General features: G+C 42.0%; 1 protein-coding gene across 1 annotated transcript in view; it reads left to right on the plus strand.

Annotated features, from left to right (window-relative positions):
* Positions 1-23268, plus strand: part of LOC141219397 (gastrula zinc finger protein XlCGF66.1-like) — a 49325-nt gene extending 26057 nt beyond the window's left edge. The window contains exons 2-7 of the mRNA XM_073666114.1: positions 16184-16331; positions 16461-16640; positions 16724-16847; positions 16931-17028; positions 17227-17317; positions 21899-23268. Of these exons, the coding sequence (XP_073522215.1) occupies positions 16254-16331; positions 16461-16640; positions 16724-16847; positions 16931-17028; positions 17227-17317; positions 21899-22848 (1521 nt within the window). The 5' untranslated portion in view covers positions 16184-16253 and the 3' untranslated portion in view covers positions 22849-23268. The remainder of the gene's footprint in view (positions 1-16183; positions 16332-16460; positions 16641-16723; positions 16848-16930; positions 17029-17226; positions 17318-21898) is intronic.
* Positions 23269-25913: the final 2645 nt, after the last annotated feature.

Genomic DNA, 25913 nt, shown 5'->3' on the forward strand with positions numbered 1-25913 from the left:
TGTCACACTAATTAACCCCTTCTGTAAACACCATAAAAAATAAAAAACGGAGCAAAAAGCTATGCTTTTTCATGATACCGCTCTCAGAACAAAGCGATGGAAAAACAATTCTTTTGTCTATAAAATAGTTTTTATTGTGTAAAAGCGCCAAAACATAAAAAACCTATGTGTGGTATCCAGGGCTGTGGAGGTGGAGTCGGAGTTGGAGTCGGTATAAAATGGAGCGACTCCGACTCCTAAAATATATAATAAATTGGGTACAGTAGTTGAATGCAGAATGTGCTGAATATTTTTTCATAGGAATTTGGGAAAGTTATGAAATGTCCTATAAATGGCTGTCCTATTCCTGATCTAAGGCTACATTCACACACAGCGTTTTTGCTGTGTTTTTTTGCGGATGCGTTTTTCAGCTGCAAAAGCAGACCAGCTTTTTAAAAATCATCTGAAAGGTTTTTGAACTCATAGATAATGTTTTTAATAGCAAAAGCAGATTAGAAAAACGCTGCACAAACTGACATGCTCATTCTTTGTGAGGATCCATTTGTGAGCCCTAAAAACGGACCCTCACAAAACGATGTGTCTGAATGTCATATCTTGAAACCCATTGACTTTGCTGGGATGCCCAGAGTCAGTGCATTTTACTGCAAAAAATGGATCAGCAAAAACGCTGTGTGTGAATCATGGCTGTAGCCAGGGAGGGCCGGGGGGGCAGCTGCCCCCCCTAGAAGCAGGGACACGCACCTATCAAAACTCACTTGTATGCTGCAGTGCTCCCGTCCTGCACTGGCTCCAGACTGCAGGGGGCAATCTCCCCTCCTCTGTCCTGTCTTCTGCAGTCTTCACCAGAGAGAGGAGGGGGAGGGTGCCTGCCCTGCACAGGATCTGATTCCTGGGCCCCAAGCTGGGTAAAGTGAGAAAGTGAAAGTACTACTGCTCATCTCTGTCACAGGAAGGTAGCTAATGCTAATATTGTAGGTGATTATTATGTGCTCTCTGTACAATGTGTGAACTATATGTGCGATGTGTGCAATGTACTTTTTGCTGTCTGTAGCTGTCATCTGTCTACCACACTCTATCCCTCTATCTATCCATCTATCCCTCCATCTATCTGTTCATTTATCCTTTCATTTATCCCTCTATCTATCTATCTATCTATCTATCCTTTCATCTATCCCTCCAGCTATCCATCCATATCTATCTATCCATCCCTCTATTTACCTATCCATCCCTTTATTTACCTATCTATCCCTCTATTTACCTATCCATCCCTCTATTAATCTTTCGATTCCTCCATCATTCTATCCATCCCTCCATCTATCTATCTATGATTTTATCTATGTTATCTATCTATTCTTGTCTTATGTTATCTATCTACAGTACAGACCAAAAGTTTGGACACACCTCATTTAAAGATTTTTCTGTATTTTCATGACTATGAAAATTGTACATTCACACTGAAGGCATCAAAACTATGAATTAACACATGTGGAATTATATACTTAACAAAACAGTGTGAAACAACTGAAAATATGTCTTATATTGTAGGTTTTTCAAAGTAGCCACCTTTTGCTTTAATGACTGCTTTGCACACTCTTGGCATTCTCCCGCAAAATATGGAAAAATTATAGCTCTCAAAATATGGAGATGCAAAAACTAGATTTTGCGAAACAAAGCGTCTTTTAGTGTATGACAGCTGTCAATCATAAAAACCCTATATAAATCTGGTATCACTGTAATTGCACCGACCCGAAGAATATAGTTGTCTGATCACTTATACCGCATGAGGAACGGCGTAAAAAATGAATAAAAACAATTCTTCACCTGCTGCTAATTTGTTAATTCTGCTTCCCAAAACAACGCAGTATGGCACGGCTCATGTTTATTCTGCACTAAGCGCTTACACCGGGGTTTCCGTGTAAATCTCTGAAATACATGATTCAGACAGAACACCCGACGGAAGATTCCCTGTAATGAGGCAGATGGAGGCGCCGTGGACACCATCTAGCCTATCATCCCACTATGTCAGTTTTTTTAGACATGCGTAAAAGTGTGGTTGGCCACAATTTTGTGCACCTCTAAAAAAAAAGGACACCGCTAAACAGAGCCAAGACTGAGTCCTGAGTAATTCTGCTGCCTCACTATAGTGAATGGATCCCTCGGGGGTTTCATCTGAATTACATCACTTGGAGATTTAGCGTAGAGAGACGGATAAACGTTATCTAAAATGTTCCCAATAAAAGCATCAACTCAATCCACAAAAAAAAGCAATTCCCCACTCAGGTCTGTCATCTAACAAAAATATAAGGGCCTTTCAAGTTACTGGTAGCACAAAGGCTCTGGAAAAGCGAAATGGCCCTTGCCCCCCAAAAGAAATTCAGAAAATTCTGTGCTCCCAAGTCCAAATGCTCCCCTCCCTTCTGAGCCCCACAATGTGCCTAAACTATATTTAGGGTCCACATGTCTGGCATTCCTGTAGCGATGGCAGCCCGCCTAATTTACAGGTGCATGTCTTAGAAGCATGAGCTGGGCACAACGTACTGGTCACTACAAGGTACTAGTCACTACAACAGCAGTTTGAAATTTTCACTCCGCAACATCCACTGCTGCATGTTTCTGGAAAACACCCATGAAGTGAAAATTGTCACTACACCTGTATGTAAATTCCCAAAGGGGTATAATTTCCTAAAAGGGGTCACTTGAGGGGGAATTCTGCTCTTCTAGCACTTAGGGGCTCTGTATGGAGTCCTCAAACTATTCTACAATAATTTGTTCTCCAGGAGTCAAATAGCGCTCCCTCCCTCCTGGGTCTTGCCGTATGGCTAGGCGGTACTGTACAGCCACATATGGGGTATGGCCACGTTTAGAAGAAATTGTGTGACACATTTCGGCACCATTTTTACCCTTTCCCCTGTGTGAAAATGTAAAATCTGAGGCTAAAACAATTTTTTTGTCTTAAAAATGTAATTATTTTTTCCTCACTGCCCAATGGTATAAATTTCTGTCACATGTGATGTAAATATGATCACTGCACCCCTAGATGAATTCATGAATTTATTGAGAGGTGTAGTTTGTAAAATTGAGTCATTTATGGGGGGGGTTCTTCTGTTCTGGGACCTCAGGGCCTCTCCCAGTGGGTCATGTCACCAGCAAACCACAACATTAAAATCTGCACTGTAACATGGCGCTCCTTCCCTTATGAACTTTGCATTGTGCCTGAAAAGTAGTTTTCGACCACTTATGGGGTATTGATGTACTTAAGAGAAGCTGTGTAACATTTTCTCTTATTACCCCTTTTGAAAACGGCAAACTTGGGGTAAAAGCAACATTTTAATGGAAAAAAATAGTAATATTTCATTTACTCAGCCCAATGTTATACAAGTTTGTGTATCGCCTGAGGGTTAAAAAATACTCACTACTCCCCTAGATGAATTCCTTGAGAGGTGTAGTTTACAAAGTGGTGTCACTTGTGGGGGTTTCTGCTGTTTTGGTATGTCAGCGACTCTTCAAATGTGACATGGTGTCTGCAATCTCTTCCAAGCCCTGCCGTGCGCTAAAGCAGTAGTTTTCCTCCACATATGGGTTATCGGCTTACTCAGGAGGAATTGCACAACAAATTGCATGGTGCAATTTCTCCTGTTACCCTTATGAAAATGTAAAATCGGGGGTTGAAAAACATTTTTGTGGAAAAAATGTAAAAATTTTATTTTTACGGCTCAATGTTATAAACTTCTGTGTAGCACCTGGGGGTTTAAGATGCTCACCACACATCTAGATAAGTTCCCTGAGGGGTCTAGTTTCCAAAATGGTGTCACTTGTGGGGGGTTTCCACTGTTTAAGCACACCAGGGGCTCCCCAAACACGAGATGGCGTCCACTAATTATTTAAGCAAATTTTACATTCAAAAAGTCAAATGGTGCTCCTTCCCTTCCAAGCCCTGCCGTGCGCCCCCACAGTAGTTTTCCCTCACATATGAGGTATCAGCGTGCTCAGGAGAAACTGCACAACACATTTTGTAGTTCATTTTTTCCTGTTACCCTTGTGGGAAAAAAAAAAATTTGGTCTAAAGTAACATTTTTGTGAAAAAAGTTAAATGTTCATTGTTTACTTCCATATTCCGAAAATTCCTGTGAATCACCTGAAGGGTTAATAAATTTAAGGAATGTGGTTTTGAGCTCCTTGAGGGGTGCAGTTTTTAAAATGGTGTCACTTTGGGGTATTTTCTGTCATAAAGGCCCCTCAAAGTCACTTCAAATAAAATGTGGTCCCTAAAAATGGTTTTGTAAATTTTGTTGGATAAATGAGAAATCAATGGTCAACTTTTAACCCCTATAACTTCCTAACAAAAAAAATTTGGTTCCAAAATTGTGCTCATGTAAAGTAGACATGTTAGAAATGTTATTAACTATTTTGTGTGACATATCTCTCTGATTTAAGGGCATAAAAATTCGAAGTTTGAAAATTGCGAAATTTTCAAAATTTTTGCCATGCCAAATTTACGATTTTTTTTCACAAAGTAACGCAAGTCATATCGAAGAAATTTTACCACAATCATGACATACTATATGTCACGAAAAAACAATCTCAGAATCAGTGGGATCCGCTGAAGCGTTCCAGAGTTATTACCTCATAAAGTGACAGTGGTCAGAATTGAAAAAATTGGCCCGGTCATGAAGGCGAAAACAGGCTCTGGCGTGAAAGGGTTAATACTACTACTCCTCCCTTGTCTGACATTCTTATGACAAGATCTTTCATACATTTTAATTCTTGAAGGGCAATCCGTTCTTTCTTGGTCACATTTCACTTGGCAGTCACCATATTCTGAGATGAATGCAACACCTTTAACTCTCGCTGCACAACATCCTGAAAAATATCCATTGAATCAGATCTGGACTGAATAGAATAAAATCCTAAAAATTTTACTTTGGTTTCTTTTGATATGGGTCACACTATGACTAAGAACATCTGAGTTCGAAACATGTTATTGTGACTCCTAAGTCCCATTGTCTTGTTTTAACTTTTTCACAATAAATGGAGTTTTAATTTTTTTCACATTACCTGGATTTCGTGCTGGATTTTTCGCCCTTCTGTAGAGTGGGTACGGAAAGTATTCAGACCCCTTTCAATTTTTCACTCTTTGTTTCATTGCAGCCATTTGGTAAATTCTAAAAAGTTCATTTTTTTTCTCATTAAAGTACACTCTGCACCCCATCTTGACTGAAAAAAACAGAAATGTAGACATTTTTGCAAATGTATTAAAAATGAAAAACTGAAAAATCACATGGTCATGAGTATTCAGACCCTTAGCTCAGTATTGAGTAGAAGCACCCTTTTGAGCTAGTACAGCCATGAGTCTTCTTGGGAATGATGCAACAAGTTTTTCACACCTGAATTTGGGGATCCTCTGCCATTCTTCCTTGCAGATCATCTCCAGTTCTGTCAGGTTGGATGGTGAACGTTGGTGGACAGCCATTTTCAGTTCTCTCTAGAGATGCTCAATTAGGTTTAGGTCAGGGCTCTGGCTGGGCCAGTCAAGAATGGTCACAGAGTTGTTCTGAAGCCACTCCTTTTGTTATTTTAGCTGTGTGCTTAGGGTCATTGTCTTGTTGGAAGGTGAACTTTCCACCAAGTCTGAGGCCCAGAGCACTCTGGAAGAGGTTTTCATCCTGGATTTCTCTGTACTTGGCTGCATTCATGTATCTTTCAATTGCAACCAGTCGTCCTGTCCCTGCAGCTGAAAAACACCCCCATTGCATGATGCTGCCACCACCATGTTTCACTGTTGGTATTGTATTGGGCAGGTGATGAGCAGTGCCTGGTTTTCTCCACACATACCGCTTAGAATTATCACCAAAAAGTTCTATCTTCATCTCATCAGACCAGAGAATTTTATATCTCATAATCTGGGAGTCCTTCATGTGTTTTTGAGCAAACTCTATGCTGGCTTTCATATGTCTTGCCCTGAGGAGAGGCTTCCGTCGGGCCACTCTGCCATAAAGGCCCGACTGGTGGAGGGCTGCAGTGATAGTTAACTTTGTGGACCTTTCTCCCATCTCTCTACCTCATCTCTGGAGCTCAGCCACAGTGATCTTGGGGTTCTTCTTTACCTCTCTCACCAAGGCTTTTCTCCCACGATTGCTCAGTTTGGCTAGACGGCCAGGTCTAGGAAGACTTCTGGTGGTCCCAAACTTCTTCCATTTAAGGATTATGGAGGTCATTGTGCTCTTGAGAACCTTGAGTAAAGCAGAAATTCTTTTGTAACCTTGGCCAGATCTGTGCCTTGCCACAATTCTGTCTCTGAGCTCCTTGGGCAGTTCCTTTGAGCTCATGATTCTCATTTTGTCTGACATGCACTGTGAGCTGTGGGGTCTTATATAGACAGGTGTGTGCTTTTCCAAATCAAGTCCTATCAGTTTAATCACAGCTGGAGTTCAATGAAGGAGTAGAACCATCTCAAGAAGGATCATAAGGAAATAGACAGCATGTGACTTAAATATGAGTGTCTGAGCAAAGGGTCTGAATACTTATGACCATATGATATTTCAGTTTTTCTTTAATAAATTTACAAAAATTTCTACATTTCTGTTTTTTTTTCAGTCAAGATGGGGTGCAGAGTGTACTTTAATGAGAAAAAAATGAACTTTTTAGAATTTACCAAATGGCTGCAATGAGACAGAGTGAAAAAAGTAAAGGGGTCTGAATACTTTGCATACCCACTGTATATATACAGTGGGGAAAAAAAGTATTTAGTCAGCCACCAATTGTGCAAGTTCTCCCACTTAAAAATATGAGAGAGGCCTGTAATTGACTTCATAGGTAGACCTCAACTATGAGAGACAAAATGAGAAAACAAATCCTGAAAATCACATTGTCTGATTTGGAAAGAATTTTTTTTCAAATTTTGGTGGAAAATAAGTATTTGGTCAATTACAAACAAGCAAGATTTCTGGCTCTCACAGACCTGTAACTTCTTCTTTAAGAGGCTCCTCTATCCTCCACTCATAGCTGTAGTACTGGCACCTGTTTGAACTTGTTATCAGTATAAAAGACACCTGTCCACAACCTCAAACAATCACACTCCAGACTCCACTATGGTGAAGACCAAAGACCTGTCGAAGGACTCCAGAAACAAAATTGTAGCCTCGCACCAGGCTGGGATGACTGAATCTGCAATAGGCTAGCAGCTTGGTGTGAAGAAATCAACTGTGGGAGCAATAATTAGAAAATAGAAGACTTACATGACCACTGATAATCTCCCTCGATCTGGGGCTCCACACGAGATCTCACCCCTTGGGTCAAAATGATCTCAAGAACGGTGAGCAAAAATCCCAGAACCATACGGGGGGGGGGGGGGGACCTAGTGAATGACCTGCAGAGAGCTGGGACCAACGTTACACAGGCTACCTTCAGTAACACACTACGCCGCCAGGGACTCAGATCCTGCAGTGCCAGACGTGTCCCGCTGCTTAAGCCATTACATGTCCAGGCCCTTCTGAAGTTTGCTAGAGAGCATTTGGATGATCCAGAAGAGTATTGGGAGAATGTTCTATGGTCAGATGAAACCAAAGTAGAACTGTTTGGTAGAAGCACAACTCGTTGTGTTTGGAGGAGAAAGAATGCTGTGTTGCATCCAAAGAACACCATACCTACTGTGAAGCATGGGGGTGGAAACATCATGCTTTGGGGCTGTTTCTCTGCCAAGGGACCAGGACTACTGATCCGTGCAGATGAAAGAATGAATGGGGCCATATATCGTGAAATTTTGAGTGCAAACCTCATTACATCAGCAAGGGCATTGGAGATGAAACGTGGCTGGGTCTTTCAGCATGACAATGATCCCAAGCACATCGCAAGGGCAATGAAGGAGTGCCTTTTTAAGAAACTTTTCATGGTCCTGGACTGGCCTAGCCAGTCTCCAGATCTAAACTCTATAGAAAACCTTTGGAGGGAGTTGAAAGTCTGTGTTGCCCAACGACAGCCCCAAAACAGCCCCAAAACATCACTGCTCTAGAGGAGATCTGCATGGAGGAATGGGCCAACATACCAGCAACAGTGTTTGCCAACCTTGTGAAGACTTACAGAAAACGTTTGATCTCTGTCATTGCCGACAAAGGATATATAACAAAGTATTGAGATGAACTTTTGTAATTGACCAAATACTTATTTTCCACCAAAATATGAAAAAAATTTCTTTCCAAATCAGACAATGTGATTTTCAGGATTTGTTGTCTCATTTTGTCTCTCATAGTTGAGGTCGACCTATGATGTCAATTACAGGCCTCTCTCATCTTTATAAGTGGGAGAACTTGCACAATTGGTGGCTGACTAAATACTTTTTCCCCACTGTATAATATAGTGTGTATGTGCTAATTATGCGTTCTATAGGGCTTCTGAGGGACACAATTGTCGTTCCTTAGGGTGCCAACCTCCTCTTCTAGGCAGCATCAGCTTAGTTTAGGTATGGGATTGGGTAAGGTAGTGACTGTATCAATCATTCATTGTTTACATCTGTTTATATACAGTACATCCACAACAAGCTATTGAGCTTGTAATTTTGGTAGTGTTGACCCCTTCATGACCGGGCCATTTTCCATTTTTGCATTTTCTTTTTTTGCTCCCCTTCCCACAGCCATAACTTTTTTTATTTTTTGGTCAAAAAACAAAGCCACAATAAGAAGAATTAAAATTCCCCCAAAATTCAAGAAAAAAAAAAAATTAATTCTTCTTATTGTGGCTTTGCTTTTTATGTTTAGCGTAGGGACTCATAAGCATGAGGACCCTTGACACTGATTACGAGCGTGCGTATTTTGGCCAAAATATCGGCCAATACGTCATATATATGCATTTTTGCACTTTTTTATTCCAGGGTGCAGCCAAGCCCATCAGTTGTGGCATTGTAGACTAGGGTGTCTGTTCTCATGGGGTGCACTTAGATAGTACCGGATGCCCCGCCTAATCTTATAGTAAGGGTGTAACTAATTGGCTGTATACTGTGCACTACCCAGGTGTGAACAACGCCCTATGCAAGCCATTTCATGTGCAATTCTAATACTAAGCAGTCACCCCCTCCATGAAATGGTAGGTTGTGAGTGATTGTCTCATCAGTATATTGCACCTGTATAGCCGCTGTTACCATTATGGATTATGTCGTTTGGATTTACACTTTCTTAAAAGGACTGCTGCTACTGGATACCTTTGCTTTCATCGTTGTATCTGCCGTCTAGAGGATCATGGACTGTGGCTACAGACTATACTGGCTGGAGATACGAAATCTGTGGGCCAACCAAAAGTTGGGAGACAGTGAGTATGGCCTTATACAAAGCCAGTGGAACTTCTGAGCCCAGATTGGGAACTTGAGGACTGAGAGAACTGTATTTTGACCATTTACCTGGAATTGCTTTATTAACATGGTTGGGATCAATAAAATATTGTTGCATCGTTAACCTGCCTAGGTGATTACTTACAACCCACAACCTCAGATCTTTACAAGTGGTGGCAAGCGGTGGGATCACCTATCTCTGGACAGCATACCAGGGAAAGTTACTGAGAGGTGACTTGGCAGAAGAAATGGCAGACTCCATCTACAAGAGGCTCAAGAAGGAGGAGCTGAGAGCCTTTTGCTCTGAGAGAGATCTACAGTGGTTGCCGGAGGACAATCGGGCGACCCTAATGCTATGCTTGGCCGATTGGGACCAGGAACAACCACATGAGGAGGTCAGGGCTGTCATCCAGATGGTGGAGGATTGACCGACTGAGTTGAGGCGGATGCTGGACGCGCTAGGAGATCGGGCTACGGAAATAGGGCGGGCGGCAGTGTTAAGAAAATATCTGGGTGTGCATGTAGCAGTACCCCAACCCGCCCCATTGGAGAGGACAGTGGATAACAGGAGAGAGGGGCCCGCATCTTTAAGGTACCGGGATATACCACAGTTCAATGAGGACACCTCGGATATTGACGAACATCTCCAGTTATTTGAGAACCTCTGTATGCTGCATGAGGTATCAGTCAGTGACTGGCCCAGATTTTTGAGTGTTGGCCTGACAGGAAAAGCAAGAGAAGCTTTTAATAACTTGTTTTCTGGGGATCAGAGATGTTACTCTACTATTCGCAGTGCATTACTAGAGAAGTATGCCATAACACCGGAAACCTACCGGAGGAAGTTTCGGGAGACTGACAAGCCCGCTGCACAGACGCATCGGGAGTTTGCTAATACACTATGTACGGCATGCACTCGGTGGATAGAATGACTAAGGGCACGGGAAGCAGAACATGTAATGGATATAGTCATGCTGGAACAATTTATGTCAAAGCTCCCAGGTAATTTAAAAGAATGGGTGGCAGATAGAAAACCACTCAGCCTGGATGAGGCTGCAAGATTGGCTGATGATTGGTCTGCTAATTGACTGGGGAAACGTGGAAGTACAGCCCCAGTGAGTCAGGAACAGGATTTTACAGGGAGGCCATCGAAACCCATGGACCAGCCAGATGAGGAACTGCAGGGATTTTGTACTTCACAAAGAGGGGGAGGTTTCCCAAACCCCCAAGTTCGGTCTGTGTTGGGGCGAGGAGGGTTAAACTACCATAACTGTGGCCACATGGGGCATTTTGCCAGGGAATGCTGGGAATGTTCTAGCCCACATCACAACCTAGGACGAGGATTGGTGTGCAACTGGGCCAATGTCGTAACCCAAAGCCAAAGACCGGTTCTCACTGCTTCAGTCGAGAGGGAGCGGCACTATCTGCAGACTAACCCCCCACCTGTGGTGAGTAATACACAAAGTGCAATGACTGTCACAATGAAGGAATGTAATCTGTGGGAGGTAAATTGCATCAGGGAGGAGGTCCAGGGACATCGGGACACTGGATCTACCCTCACCCTGGTCAGCTCAGATACTGTTCCCCCAGAGCTCCCTTTACCAGGCCGCCAAGTGACCATCCCCCTAACTGGGTGTCAGCACTCTGGGGTTGGTCACAATGAATACAAGTTTGGTGCTCATCGGGCACGTGTGGAGTTTCCCAGGACAAACTGGGGATCAGGGGGAGGATATGGAGGACCCCGTGGAAGGGACAGATCCCTGATCCAGCGAACTAAATACAGAGTCATCGTCTCAGGGCTTCCCCCATCGGGAAGTTGGCAGGATCTGAAAGACCATATGAGAGAAGCTGGAGATGTCTATTACACTGACGTATACCAGGGTGGAATGGGGACTGTGGAGTATATTCGCAAGGACGACATGGAATATGCTTTGAGGAAACTGGATAATACAAGGTTTCGTTATCACAAAGGCGAGACCTCTTACATTTGTGTCCAGCAACGGACCACCATTTTTGTCAATATTATTATTGTGTATTATTAGTGATTTACTTGTTATGTTTTATATAGTTCTGCTTACTTGTCAGTATGTAAGATTCACTTCTAAAATGTCCAGCATTCCACTAATCTCATCTTTATCACAGGAGTCCATTGTTGCAACAGCCAATAATCTCATTACGTGAGTGTAGATTGAGACACAGTGGAGCCGTCACCACAGGGGGTCTTACAGGCAGTCTCAGATGAAGGCTTCTAGAATATTCTTCATTGTTTGAGCGAACAGTGAATGTTTAAGGGGGAGGGTGTGATCACTTCTGACCTGGGAGGGGACTGATCCCAGTGGAAGAAAGTGGAGACATGCTTTAGTGAAGAGTTGTGTGTAAGGATTGAAGGAAGAGGATGGAGACCGTGAACTTGGGAGGATGGATTGATAAACATGTTACCATTATGGATTATGTTGTTTGGATTTACACATTCTTAAAAGGACTGCTGCTATTGGATACCTGTGCTTTCATCGTTTTATGTGCCGTCTAGAGGATCATGGACTGTGGCTACAGACTATACTGGCTGGAGATACGAAATCTGTGGGCCAACCAAAAGTTGGGAGACAATGAGTATGGCCTTATACAAAGCCAGTGGAACTTCTGAACCCAGATTGGGAACTTGAGGACTGAGAGAACTGTATTTTGGCCATTTACCTGGAATTGCTTTATTGCCATGGTTGGGATCAATAAAATATTGTTGCATCGTTAACCTGACTAGGTGATTACTTACAACCCACAACCTCAGGTCTCTCCATCATTGTTATATGGGTTTGCTGCATCCTGGTAGTTCATTAGGTCTGAAGAACTGAGCAGGTAAATACTACTGCTTTTTTGCTATATATATATATATATATATGTTTAAGATTTTAATTTGATGGGGGGTTCCCACAATACTGTACTGCCCCCTACACTAACAAATTTGGTACCATCCTCCCCACTGAGTAGCCCACGGGTAATTAATAAATACCCATTTAGCTCTGTTATTGGTGCAGATGACGTCACTACATCACACCTGTAGTATGGATACTCAAAACTCACACTGCAGAGACCGGAGCAGCGCACCTCGGGAATGGTGTTGGTTGAGTAGTGTGTGTGTGTGTGTGTGTGTGTGTGTGTTTTTAAATACCAGTAATTGTGTGGGCATTATATTACGTGAAGGACTGGGGGGGCTCTCATACTGAGTGGAATTCCTCATTTTGTGTAGCAGGCTGTTGTGGCCATAATACTGTGGAGGTGCTGAGGGGCCATCTTACTGTGTGAGAGCCCTCATTCTGATCTACTTGGGCACACAGGAGAACAAAATCCTGTTGATGAGTCAGATAGGGATAAGTAAGTGAGAAATACAAACCTTTGTTCTATCTGGTTGAAGACTTGAATTGATATGGTGTTGTGTGCCAGTGGGACATCAGATAGTACGTTCTGAAGGAAAGGAAAGATATAATGGCAGTGGGAATCCAGATTCCAGGCATGGAGCATAGTGGAGAAAAAGAGCAGGATGAGGCCCTTATCTCAGATCAGGAGGCCAACCTTAAAAGGTTTGCCATTGGTGGCAGAAGGACTAATTAAAGGGTGATTAAGTTAAGGAAGGATTCCTTATCTTAGACTAACAGAATTTAAACAAACCATTGTCTATACTAGAGAGAAAGCTACAGTGTTGCCTAACTGGGACATGAGTTCTCCTAGGGAGAGCTGAAGATGCAGTGCCACAGTAGTGTGTGGCCCTCATCGAATGTACTTTGAGACTACTACTGTAGAGTTGTACCGATGCACCTCAGCCAGTGAGGTCCTCACAAATCAACTGGGAGCTGTGAGTAGCTCTCAGAGGCACACATTTTGACCCGTATGGTCCCCACTGGGGATGATAAGCCTTCCCATAATGGTTTGCTGCACTGATGTAGCTTGTAAGAAAAGTTATGTACTGCCAAATGTAACAAGAAAGTTCCTGACTCTGCATAATGCAGAAGAAACATTCATAAAGTGTTGTGCCTGCTATCTGATGTATATACTTCTCATCAAGTTCTTGTTTAGTGTGGAAAACTTTGCCTTTGGACTTTAGTTTTCCTCATTAATCTCCATTCCATCTGGTCCGTGCCTGCCAAGTACAGCAGCGGCATGCGGTCTGCAGAGTCGGGAGATATGACTCCACCAGATATACAGTATATATTTATAGATACAGTACAGACCAAAAGTTTGGACACACCTTCTCATTTAAAGATTTTTCTGTATTTTCATGACTATGAAAATTGTACATTCACACTGAAGGCATCAAAACTATGAATTAACACATGTGGAGTTATATACATAACAAAAAAGTGTGAAACAACTGAAAATATGTCTTATATTCTAGGTTCTTCAAAGTAGCCACCTTTTGCTTTGATGACTGCTTTGCACACTCTTGACATTCTCTTGATGTACAGTTGAAAACAGAAGTTTACATACACTATATAAAGACACACATGCATGTTTTTCTCAATATCTGACATGAAATCAGAATAAAGCTTTCCAGTTTTAGGTCAAATAGGATTACCATAATTTACCATAATTTTTAATATTTGCCAAATGAGAGAGAATGTTTTAAGGCATTTTTATTACTTACTGCAAAGTTAAAACATTACATACATTTCTTTACTATTTGGTACCATTGCCCTTAAACTTGTCTTGTGCTTTTTGCATGTTTTACTATTTCTGCTGGTGTCTTTCTTGTAACATAGGAAAGCCTAAGCCAAGAAATAAACACCATAAAACAATGTACATGAAGACTTTGGTATCAAATAATTTCTGTCTGCGGTGTTTGTGTAAACAAAAAAGCTTTTATAAAAGCCTCAAACTTCTGTGTGTGAATCAGATATGAGATCATATGATACAAGATTACAATACGGGGAAGACGGGAAACATTCATATAGACGACCGGTGGAGATGTAGTCGGTGACGGATTCTGGCCCAATATGTTTCTAGAGCCGTAGTAGAAAATGAAGATGCCGTCCTGATCATGAAGTAGTTATTTCTCATGTCACGTGTAATGAATATTTCCTGCAGTATTGCTAATACCGATTTCAGTGTCCGTAAGTGAGACGAGAATTAGCATTATGGAAGATGAGTCTATGAGAAACTTGTTCAGCTGCAGACTCCAAGGAAGAAACTGCTTGTTGTCTGTGGCCTAAAATAGACTGCTGAAAAAAATAAAGGGAATACTTAAACAACAGAATATAACTCCAAGTAAGTCAAACTTCTGTGAAATCAAACTGTCCACTTAGGAAGCAACACTAATTGACAATCAATTTCACATGCTGCTGTGCAAATGGAATAGACAACAGATGGAAGTTATTGGCAATTATCAAGACACCCTCAATAAAGGAGTGGTTCTGCAGGTGGGGACCACAGACCACATCTCAGTACCAATGCTTTCTGGCTGATGTTTTGGTCACTTTTGAATGTTGGTTATGCTTTCACACTCGTGGTAGCATGAGACGGACTCTACAACCCACAGAAGTTGCTCGGGTAGTGCAGCTCATCCAGGATGGCACATCAATGCGAGCTGTGGCAAGAAGGTTTGCTGTGTCTGTCAGCGTAGTGTCCAGAGGCTGGAGGCGCTACAAGGAGACAGGCCAGTACACCAGGAGATGTGGAGGGGGCCGTAGGAGGGCAACAACCCAGCAGCAGGACCGCTACCTCTGCCTTTGTGCAAGGAGGAACAGGAGGAGCACTACCAGAGCCCTGCAAAATGACCTCCAGCAGACCACAAATGTGCATGTGTCTGCACAATCAATTAGAAACCGACTCCATGAGGGTGGTATGAGGGCAGATGGGGGTTGTGCTCACAGCCCAACACCGGGCTGGACGCTTGGCATTTGCCACAGAACACCAGGATTGGCAAAGTCGCCACTGGCACCCTGTGCGCTTCACCGATGAAAGCAGGTTCACCCTGAGCACATGTGACAGACGTGACAGAGTCTGGAAACTCTGTGGAGAGCGATCTTGCGCCTGCCACATCCTTCAGCATGACCGGTTTGGCAGTGGGTCAGTAATGGTGTGGGGTGGCATTTCTTTGGAGCCAGACTATTAGGTACCAAGGTGAGATCCTCAGACTCCTTGCGAGACCATATGCTGGTGCGGTTGGCCCTGGGTTCCTCCTAATGCAGGACAATGCCAGACCTCATGTGGCTGGAGTATGTCAACAGTTCCTGGAAGATGAAGGCATTGAAGCTATGGACTAGCCCGCCCATTCCCCAGACCTGAATCCGATTGAGCACATCTGTGACATCCACCAAGGTCACGTTGCACCACAGACTGTCCAGAAGTTGGCGGATGCTTTAGTCCAGGTCTGAGAGTAGATCCCACAGGAGACCATCCGCAACCTCATCAGGAGCATGCCCAGGCATTGTAGGGAGGTCATACAGGCACGTGGAGGCCACACACAATACTGAGCCTCATTTTGACTTGTTTTAAGGACATTACATCAAAGTTGGATCAGCCTGTAGTGTGTTTTTCCACTTTAATTTTGGTGGTGACTCCAAATCCAGGCCTCCATTGGTTAATAACTTTGATTTCCATTGATGATTTTTGTGTGATTTTGTTGTCAGCACATTCAACTTTGTAGAGAACAAAGTATTCAATGAGAATATTTCATTCATTCAGATCTAGGATGTGTTGTTTGAGTGTTCCCTTTATTTTTTTGAGCAGTGTATATAGGTTTTATTAGTAGATGTAAAGAAGAAAACTAAATACTGTAAAATTATAAATCTCCTCATGTTTTCCCTTATTATCTCCAGTAATTGTATTATTACACAGGATTTTTATAATGTTACATCGGCTCATCATCTTCTCGTTCAGGTCTCTACAATATCGATCCTCTCAGTAAAATCTTCTATACAAGAGAATTTTCCTGATTTATCCATCAAAGATGGAAATGGACAAAGACAAGATGGTGGAGAGGATATTACACCTCACCCTAGAGATCCTCTTCCGGCTTACTGGAGAGGTGAGAGATTCTGATGACGTCACATTACATCATTCTTATCTATGGGAATAACAGATGGACAGAACTGGAGAGGTGAGGACTCTGGAAATGTCAGCAGTGAGATTTATTAATATGTCTCTCCATAACCAGGATTACACAGTAGTGAAGAAGACCTCTAGTGAGCGCTGTCAGGCCCCTGTGTCTGAGGAATGGGTGAGACCCCAGAGCCCAAACATTGGGCCTCCATCTCACCCCCTGATGCATGAGAACATCAATCGCCAGAAGATCCTAGAACTCACCTACAAGATGATTGAGCTGCTGACTGGAGAGGTGACACTGCTGGGAATGCTGGGACATTATACAGTAACGCTATGGAGGGATTGGGGGGATGACGGTAGCATTGTATGTGTCAGGTTCCTATAAGGTGTCAGGATGTCGCTGTCTATTTCTCCATGGAGGAGTGGGAGTATTTAGAAGGACACAAAGATCTGTACAAGGACGTCATGATGGAGGTTCCCCAGCCGCTCATATCACCAGGTAATGGACAGGACTAAATACACACGGCCTATAATTATCTGTATGTAAAGAATGAATTCAGTCCCTGTATGTGTTTCCTCCAGATCTATCCAGTAAGAGGACAAGACCAGAGAGATGTCCCCATCCTCTTCTTCCACAGGACTGTGAACAAGAAGATCCCAATGTTCCTCAGGATCATCAGGTAGATGGAGATAAGGTGTCATGAGATCTCCCCTATGATGTGTAGACGGCTGTGAAGGTCTTGTGCTCAGTCTTGTTTTATCCACCAGTATTATATGTTTTATACTTGTGTAATGAGAACGGTGGAGATGGCAGGATTAGAGCTGATCATAGATGTGACTTCTCCATCTGTCTGTGACTTTTACAATATTTGTTTTAGGGTGAAGATCTGACCCATATTGATACTACAGAGACATATGTGAGGGGTGATGAGCGGTGTAAAGAGATGATTCCTACAGATAACCTCCCAGGTGAGTAGTAACCACTAAATGCACAGAAGTCACAGATTCTTCTCTGTCACCGGCTGTGGCTGCTTTATCGGTGGTGCAGTCCGGCCATATCACAATCGTGTGATCACCATTTTGCCTCTAGACCACAACATTCTCCTCCACCAAAACTGTTCAAATGATTTTGGGCATTGAAAGCCCTTTTCTATAGAACTTATAACCTGGAGCATCTACCTACCAACTGAAATTAGAAGATGCTGACCCTTACCTCCTCAGATCTGTAAACTACAGAACCAGGTGACAACGTACGTAGAATGTACAGACAAGTTAGAAAATCACTAGAAGAAAATGTTATGATGGGCCTGTAAGAGAAAGCGGATGGTAATGATGCTGTGGGCTTCTATATCCCTGATATCTTATTGGATGAATCTACCTTCTCTCCCTTCTGTGCTGCTGAATGTGCTTATATGGTCCCTACAAGACCAGGTCCAGTCTTTCTGGCCAAACTTCACTTTTATGATCGAAAACATTAAATGTGCAGTGAGGGACAAGTGTGAATTTCTGTACATTAACAACAAAGTTTCCCTTTTGTCCTGACTTTTCAATTTCTTTTAAAACCGACTAACTTCATACAGGATCGCGATTAACTATGCAAAAAGCATTACACCTGTGCCATGATATACAGGTGCTTCTCAATAAATTAGAATATCATCAAAAAGTTAATTTATTTCAGTTCTTCAAAAAAGTGAAACTCATATATTATATAGAGCCATTACAAACAGAGTGATCTATTTCAAGTGTTTTTCTGTTAATGTTGATGATTATGGCTTACAGCCAATGAAAACATGAAAGTTATTATCTCAGTAAATTAGAATACTTTATACCACCAGCTTGAAAAATGTTTTTAAAATCCGAAATGTTGACCTACCGAAATGTATGTTTAGTAAATGCACTCAATACTTGGTCTGGGCTCCTTTTGCATCAATTACTGCATCAATGCTATGCGGCATGGAGGCGATCAGCCTGTGGCACTGCTGAGGTGTTATAGCAGCACAAGTTGCTTTGATAACAGCCTTCAGCTCATCTGCATTGTTGGGTCTGGTGTCTCTCATCTTCCTCTTGACAATACCCCATAGATTCTCTATTGGGTTAAGGTCAGGCGAGTTGCTGGCCAATCAAGCACAGTGATGCTGTTGTTTGTAAACCAGGTATTGGTACTTTTGGCAGTGTGGACAGGTGCCAAGTCCTGCTGGAGAATGAAATTTCCATCTCCAAAAAACTTGTCGGCAGAGGGAAGCATGAAGTGCTCTAAAATTTCCTGGTAGACGGCCGCACTGACTTTGGTCTTGATAAAACATAGTGGACCTACACCACCAGATGACATGGCTCCCCAAACCATCACTGATTGTGGAGACTTCACACTAGACCTCCAGCAGCTTGGATTGTGGCCTCTCCACTCTTCCTCCAGACTCTGGGACCTTGATTTCCAAATGAAATGCAAAATTTACTTTCATCTGAAAACAACACCTTGGACCACTGAGCATCAGTCCAGGTCTTTTTCTCCTTGGCCCAGGTAAGACGCTTCTGGCGTTGTCTATTGGTCATGAGGGGCTTGACACAAGGAATGCGACACTGGTAACACATGTCCTGGATACGTCTGTGTGTGGTGGCTCTTGAAGCAATGACTCCAGCAGCAGTCCACTTCTTGTGAATCTCCCCCAAATTTTTGAATGGCCTTTTCTTAACAATCCTTTCAAGGCCGCAGTTATCCCGGTTGCTTGTGCACCTTTTCCTACCACACTTTTTCCTTCCACTCAACTTTCCATTAATATGCTTGGATACAGCACTCTGTGAACAGCCAGCTTCTTTAGCAATGACCTTTTGTGGCTTACCCTCCTTGTGGAGTGTGTAAGTGACTTCTAGACATCTGTCAAGTCAGCAGTCTTCCCCATGATTGTGGAGCCTACTGAAACAGACTAAGGAACCTTTTTAAACGCATAGGAAGCCTTTGCAGGTGTTTTTTGTTAATTTTTCTAATTTACTGAGATAATGACTTTTGTGTTTTCATTGGCTGTAAGCCATAATCATCAACATTAACAGAAATAAACACTTGAAATAGATCACTCTGTTTGTAATGACTCTATATAATATATGAGTTTCACTTTTTGTATTGAAGAACTGAAATAATTTAACTTTTTGATGATATTCTAATTTATTGAGAAGCACTTGTATCTCTAAGCTGTGCGAGGCTGATAGCTGTAATATACTGTAATATATACGCCTGCAGGAGATGTGTTGGTATGACTCGAGCCCTGGTATGTTGGATTCACTTCACGTCATAAATTCCATTATGTTTTCAATCCTAAGGAATTCAGATTACTGCACAATCTCTCCTGAAATGGGGGCGCTAATACTTTCTCTACTCTCCTGGTCAGGTTATTGTAGCTCCAGTGGTCCACCATAAATAAGTGTAAGTCCGCTTTAATGTTGGAGTTCTCCCCTCATACATATGTTCTTGTTGAGGATGTAACATATTTTTTATGTCTTTTTTTCCAGGTTCATTCTGTATGATAGTTTCATTATGGTGGGATCGGCCTGACTCACTTATGTGAATCTGTAACTCTTTAATCTGTAGTCTTTAAAAAAAGGTCTCCATTACCTCTTCACAATGCCCGAGGTCTAAATTTAAGACGCCTCAGCTCTGAACTATTATAAAAAGTTCATTTAAAATGTCTAATATTTCTTCTTGAAACTCATCTGATCTGAAAATATTGGCACTTAGCGATAATTTAGATTGCCAAGAACCACATGCTCTAATTACCCCCGAGAGGTTTCACCACTATTTACTCATTTTTTTACTAAAGAAGCCTGTTCAGCTTGATTTCTTCAGTTCTTCAGTAGATGTGTTATGGTCTATAGTCACAGTTTTGCCCATCACCCCTTTAACTTCTTTAAAGGAAATCTCTCATCTCCTGTGAGATTTTAGACCTCTAATATGGGCATACAGATTATAGAAAAGTAGATCTATACATGCCTGTATGGCCCATGGTAGAGGTATGCTTGCAGTGAAATTGAGTTTTATAAAATCTGTCTTCACATGCTTTGCATCCCCCAGACACCAAGAAATCCCCGCCTATCTCTTTAGTTAGCACAGAAATCCCAGCCTATCTGCTTATTTAGCATGCCCCCCCCCCCTCCCCTGCATGTCACAGGGCCCTGTGACGTGCGCTCTTGTAACTCACTTCCTGCGCATGCGCAATGCGACGCTCACATCAGGAGCGCTTTGTTTCCTCCCGGCCCGTTTGTCTCTGCACTGTTCCGCAGTGTTCTGGCGCACCGGGGAGGCTGCATCGGGGAGCCTGCGCACCAGAACACTGCGGAGCAGTGCAGAGACAAACAGGCCGGGAGGAAACAAAGCTCTCCTGATGTGAGCGTCGCATTGCGCATGCGCAGGAAGTGAGTTACAAGAGCGCACGTCACAGGGCCCTGTGACGTGCAGAGGAGGTGGGGAACATGCTAAATAAGCAGATAGGCGGGGACTTCTTGGCGTCCGGGGGACGCCAAGCATGTGATAACGGATTTTATAAAACTCCATTTCACTGCAAGCAGACCTCTACTATGGGCCATACAGGCATGTATAGATCTACTTTTCTATAACCTGTATGGCCATACTATAAATCTCAAATCTCCCAGGGGATGGCAGATTCTCTTTAACCCCTCTACATGGATCTGGACTTACACAGAGACCCCTAGCTTGGGCCACTGTGTTACCTGCTGTTCTGTTGTGTCAGATGGGAAGAATAGTCAGGTATTCGGGTCAGAACCAGGAGGGCAGAGAAAATACAAAATCAGAAGAAACGAGTAGTCAGTAAACGGCCCAGGGTCACAACAGGAAACAAATCCACAAGCCGGGAGCTGAGCACAGAGGTCTGAACCAGAGGAGAACAAGGCTGTAACTGGCAGCTTCCAGCAATATGCTTCCAGCTTTCCAATTCTCTGAAGGAGGGAGCTGATTACTCCAGCTGGACAGCACGCACAACCATACTGCCGGACTGGATGATACTACTGGTCCCAGCAACCCTAATCTTAATGGCTGGACAGAGCCTGTGCTGCCAGAGCTTCTGGTTCCAATGTCTCCTCCATCACCAGCGCTGCCTGCAGAATGAAAAAGGCTGCTGGTGACAGAATTAGACGTTGCAGGAGCAGATCCCAGAGAAAATGGGACACACCATTTGCAGAAACCTTGATATGACAAAATGAAAGAAAACCAAAGCGGTAGAATTCCCCATAAAGTTACTCCATCTTTCTGGAAATTTGCACACAGTGGATGTTGGAGAGTGAAAATTGCAAAAATGCCATTTTATTACCCAACACACAGTGCCCAGATAAATTAAGTGGGTTCTTCTCACTATAGTAATGCCAAATACATGAATGCTAAATGTGGTTTTGGCACAGTCTTTTAGACTGTGAACTGTAACTGACTTGGTGAATAATTCTTTTTTTTTTTTTTACGAAACTTGCCATTTTTACAGACACTTTTAAGTAAAAATGTTAAAATTTAAGAATATTTTATTAAAAAATAATACTTAATTTTATTCTTGGCAGATGACTGTACCAGGAGATCAGAGGAACAGCTGACATCTTCAATTTTTAAATCAGATGATCTTGAGATCCAACAAGATACAATTGAAGTGAATGCCATTACTCCAGATATACCATCATCCCTTCATAGCAAAGATCAATCATCTAATCCTTTGAAACAGGTCCTGTCTTCTGATTCATTAGCGATTACTAAGGAAAATCAAAGTTACAAAATAAGCATTAAAAAACAAACTGCTCCTAGAGCAAAGAAGACATTTTCACGTTCAGAATATAGAAATACTCTTCTTAAACAAGAAAAAATTCGCAGATCAGATCTTGCGAGGCAGAGAACTCACACAGGGGAGAAGTCATTTTCATGTTCGGAATGTGGGAAATGTTTTAACCGTAAATCAGTTTTGATTAATCACCAGAGAACTCACACAGAGGAGAAGCCGTTTTCATGTTCGGAATGTGGGAAATGTTTTAACCGTAAATCAGTTTTGATTAATCACCAGAGAACTCACACAGGGGAGAAGCCTTTTTCCTGTTCAGAATGTGGAACATGTTTTAACCAGAAATCGGGGCTTTATAGACATCAGAGAATTCACACAGGGGAGAAGTCTTTTTCCTGTTCAGAATGTGGAAAATGTTTTAACCAGAAATCGATGCTTTATAGACATCAGAGAACCCACACAGGGGAGAAGCCTTTTTCATGTCCAGAATGTGGGAAATGTTTCAACCATAAATCAGCTTTGGTTAATCACCAGAGAATCCACACAGGGGAGAAGCCTTTTTCCTGTTCAGAATGTGGAAAATGTTTTAACCAGAAATCGGGGCTTTATAGACATCAGAGAACCCACACAGGGGAGAAACCTTTTTCATGTTCAGAATGTGGGAAATGTTTTGTGAAGAAATTATCTCTTTTGAGTCACCAAAGAATTCACACAGAGGAGAAGCCTTTTTCATGTTCTTAATGTGGGAAATGTTTTACACGGAAATCAATTCTTAATAAACATCAGAGAAGCCACAGAGGGGAAAATCATTTTTCATATTCAGAATTTTGGAAATGTTTTAACCGAAAATTGTATCTTCTTAAAGGGGTTACTAAGAAAAAAAAACAAAAGTCAGCTCACCCATTGAGGAATCCAAAGCTCAGGAAACCAGCAGTGCAACAGGAATACGAATCGAGAGCAGAAAAAAATCCAGCTTCAATGACTAAAGACCTTACTGTCTGAAACGTGTCTGCTAGAAAATAATTCCCCCTCTAGGGGTTGTAACATCCATGCTGTTATCTCAGGTTTTTTATATTTACTCAATAAAGCAATGTTTTTAGAGGATCATTGAAGCTGGATTTTTTTCTGCTCTCGATTCTTAAAGGGGTTGTCCTCTACTTGAACAATGCTTTGTAATTCCTCACGTTTGGCCTCGTTAAATATGACGCCAGCGCTGATGGGGCTCACATGGTGTAACAACCTGACCTGAGCCCCGGGAACACAAGTGCTGACACCAATGGAACGGCACAAGTATGGGAGGTTTGTATAATTCTTAGAATAATTTTTGTAATAAGTATATTGTTTATCCATTATGTATATATTCAGTGTGTTCATTAATAGAGATTTGAATCCTTAGTTATAGAAATATAGGTTTATCAAAAGATCATAACAGGTCTACTTTTCAGTCATGCTCTTTGCGGTCAGAAGCATCTAACATTCTGAGATACAGTGGTGTAAAACAAAGTGTTTGCCCCGTCCTGATTTCTTATTCTTTTGCATATTTGTCACACCTAAATGTTTCAGATCATCAGATGTAAATATTAGACAAAGATAACACAAGTAAGCACAAAATGCAGTTTTTAAATGAAGGTATTTTATTAAGGGAAAAAGAAATCCAAAGCTCCAAGGCCCTGTGTGGAAAAAGTGACATCACACACACACCCTAGCCACACTCAGGCCTGATTCCTGCCACACCTGTTCTCAATCAAGAAAATACTTTAATAGGAATTGCTTGACAAAGTGAGGTAGACCAAAAGATCCTCAAAGCTAGACATCATGTCGCGATCCAAATAAATTCAAGAACAAATGAGAAAAAAGTAATTGAGATCGATCAATCTGGAAAAGGTTATAAAGCCATTTCTAAAGTTTTAGGACTCCAGCGAACCACAGTGAGAGCCATTATCCACAAATAGCAAAAGCATAGAACAGTGGTCAACCTTCCCAGGAGTGGCCGGCCGACCAAAATTACCTTAAGAGCGCAGCGGCCACTCATCCAAGAGGTCAAAAAAGACCCCACAACAACATCCAAAGAATTGCAGGCCTCACTTGTCTCAGTTAAGGTCAGTGTTCAAGACTCCGCCATAAGAAAGAGACTAGGCAAAAATGGCCTGCATGGCAGAATTCCAAGACTAAAACCATTGCTAAGCAATAAGAACATAAATGCTCTTCTCAGTTTTGTCAGAAAACATCTTGATGATCCCCCAAGACTTTTGGGAGAATGCACTGTGGACTGACGAGACAAAAGTTGAACTTTTTGAAAGGTGTATGTCCCATTACATCTGGCATAGAAGTAACACAGCATTTCAGAAAAGGAACATCATACCCACAGTAAAATATGGTGGTGGTAGTGTGATGGTCTGGGGCTGTTTTGCTGCTTCAGGACCTGGAAGACTTGCTGTGGTAAATGGAACCATGAATTCTGCTGTCTACCAAAAAATCCTGAAGGAGAATGTCCGGCCATCTGTTCGAGACCTCAAGCTGAAGCGCATTTGGGTTATGCAACAGGACAATGATCCAAAACACACACCAGCAAATCCACCTACCTCTGAATGGCTTAAGAAAAACAAAATTACGATTTTGGAGTGGCCTAGTCAAAGTCCTGACTTTAATCTGATTTAGATGCTGTGGCATGACCTTAAATAGGCAGTTCATGCTCGGAAACCCTCCAATGTGTCTGAATTACAAAAATTTAGCAAAGATGACTGGCCAAAATTCCCCTAGAGCGTTGTAAAAGACTCATTGCCAAACTGCAAACGCTTGATTGCAGTTGTTGCTGCGAAGGGTGGCCCAACCAGTTATTAGGTTTAGGGGGCAATCACTTTTAAACAAAGGGTCCTGTAGGTTTGGATTTCTTTTTCCCTTAATAATAAAGACCTTCATTTAAAAACTGCATTTTGTGATTACTTGTGTTATCTTTGTCTAACATTTAAATTTGTTTGGTGATCTGAAACATTTAAGTGACAAACATGCAAAAGAATAGGAAATCAGGAAGGGGCAAACATTTTCACACCACTGTATGTGTAGAAGCCGTAACTGTATCTTTTGAAATACAGTATGCTTAGAATATTATCTTTAGGCGGCAACAAGTATTAGTTTTAGCTACCTGTCATATCTGATTGTGTATATTTTGCATTGCCTATAATAAGCTTGATCGGAATGAATTAGCATCAGACGGCCCGCTGAGCATCTCACTTGTCTCCTTGTTGAACAAAATAAACATATTTTTACTGCGGAATTCAGGATGATCTCCTATCTCACTTGGTAGAAAGTGAAATATTTCTGTCAATAATTGTTTTTATTTTAACAGGATCAAACATGTGGAATGTTTGTCCACTACTTGGACAACCTTTTTAAACGTCAAAAATCCCACAGCGGGAGAAGTCATTCTCATACCAAGAGTGAAAAATTAATTACTGGAAAATCAATTTTGTTGACCATCAAAAATAACTCAGATGGGGAGAAACTACAGTGCCTACAAGTAGTATTCAACCCCCTGCAGATTTAGCTGGTTTGATAAGATGCAAATAAGTTAGAGCCTTCAAACTGCAAACGAGAGTAGGATTTATGAACAGAAGCATAAATCTTACAAACCAAAAAGTTATGTTGCTCAGTTGAATTTTATTAAATTTTAAACATAAAAGTGTGGGTCAATTATTATACAACCCCTATGTTTAATATTTTGTGGAATAACCCTTGTTTGCAATTACAGCTAATAATCGTCTTTTATAAGACCTGATCAGGCCGGCACAGGTCTGTGGAGTTATCTT

This window comes from Phyllobates terribilis, unplaced genomic scaffold, assembly GCF_046119375.1.
Source record: "Phyllobates terribilis strain yellow unplaced genomic scaffold, ASM4611937v1 Scaffold_268__1_contigs__length_2594270, whole genome shotgun sequence".
In the NCBI taxonomy this organism is placed as follows: Eukaryota; Metazoa; Chordata; class Amphibia; order Anura; family Dendrobatidae; genus Phyllobates; species Phyllobates terribilis.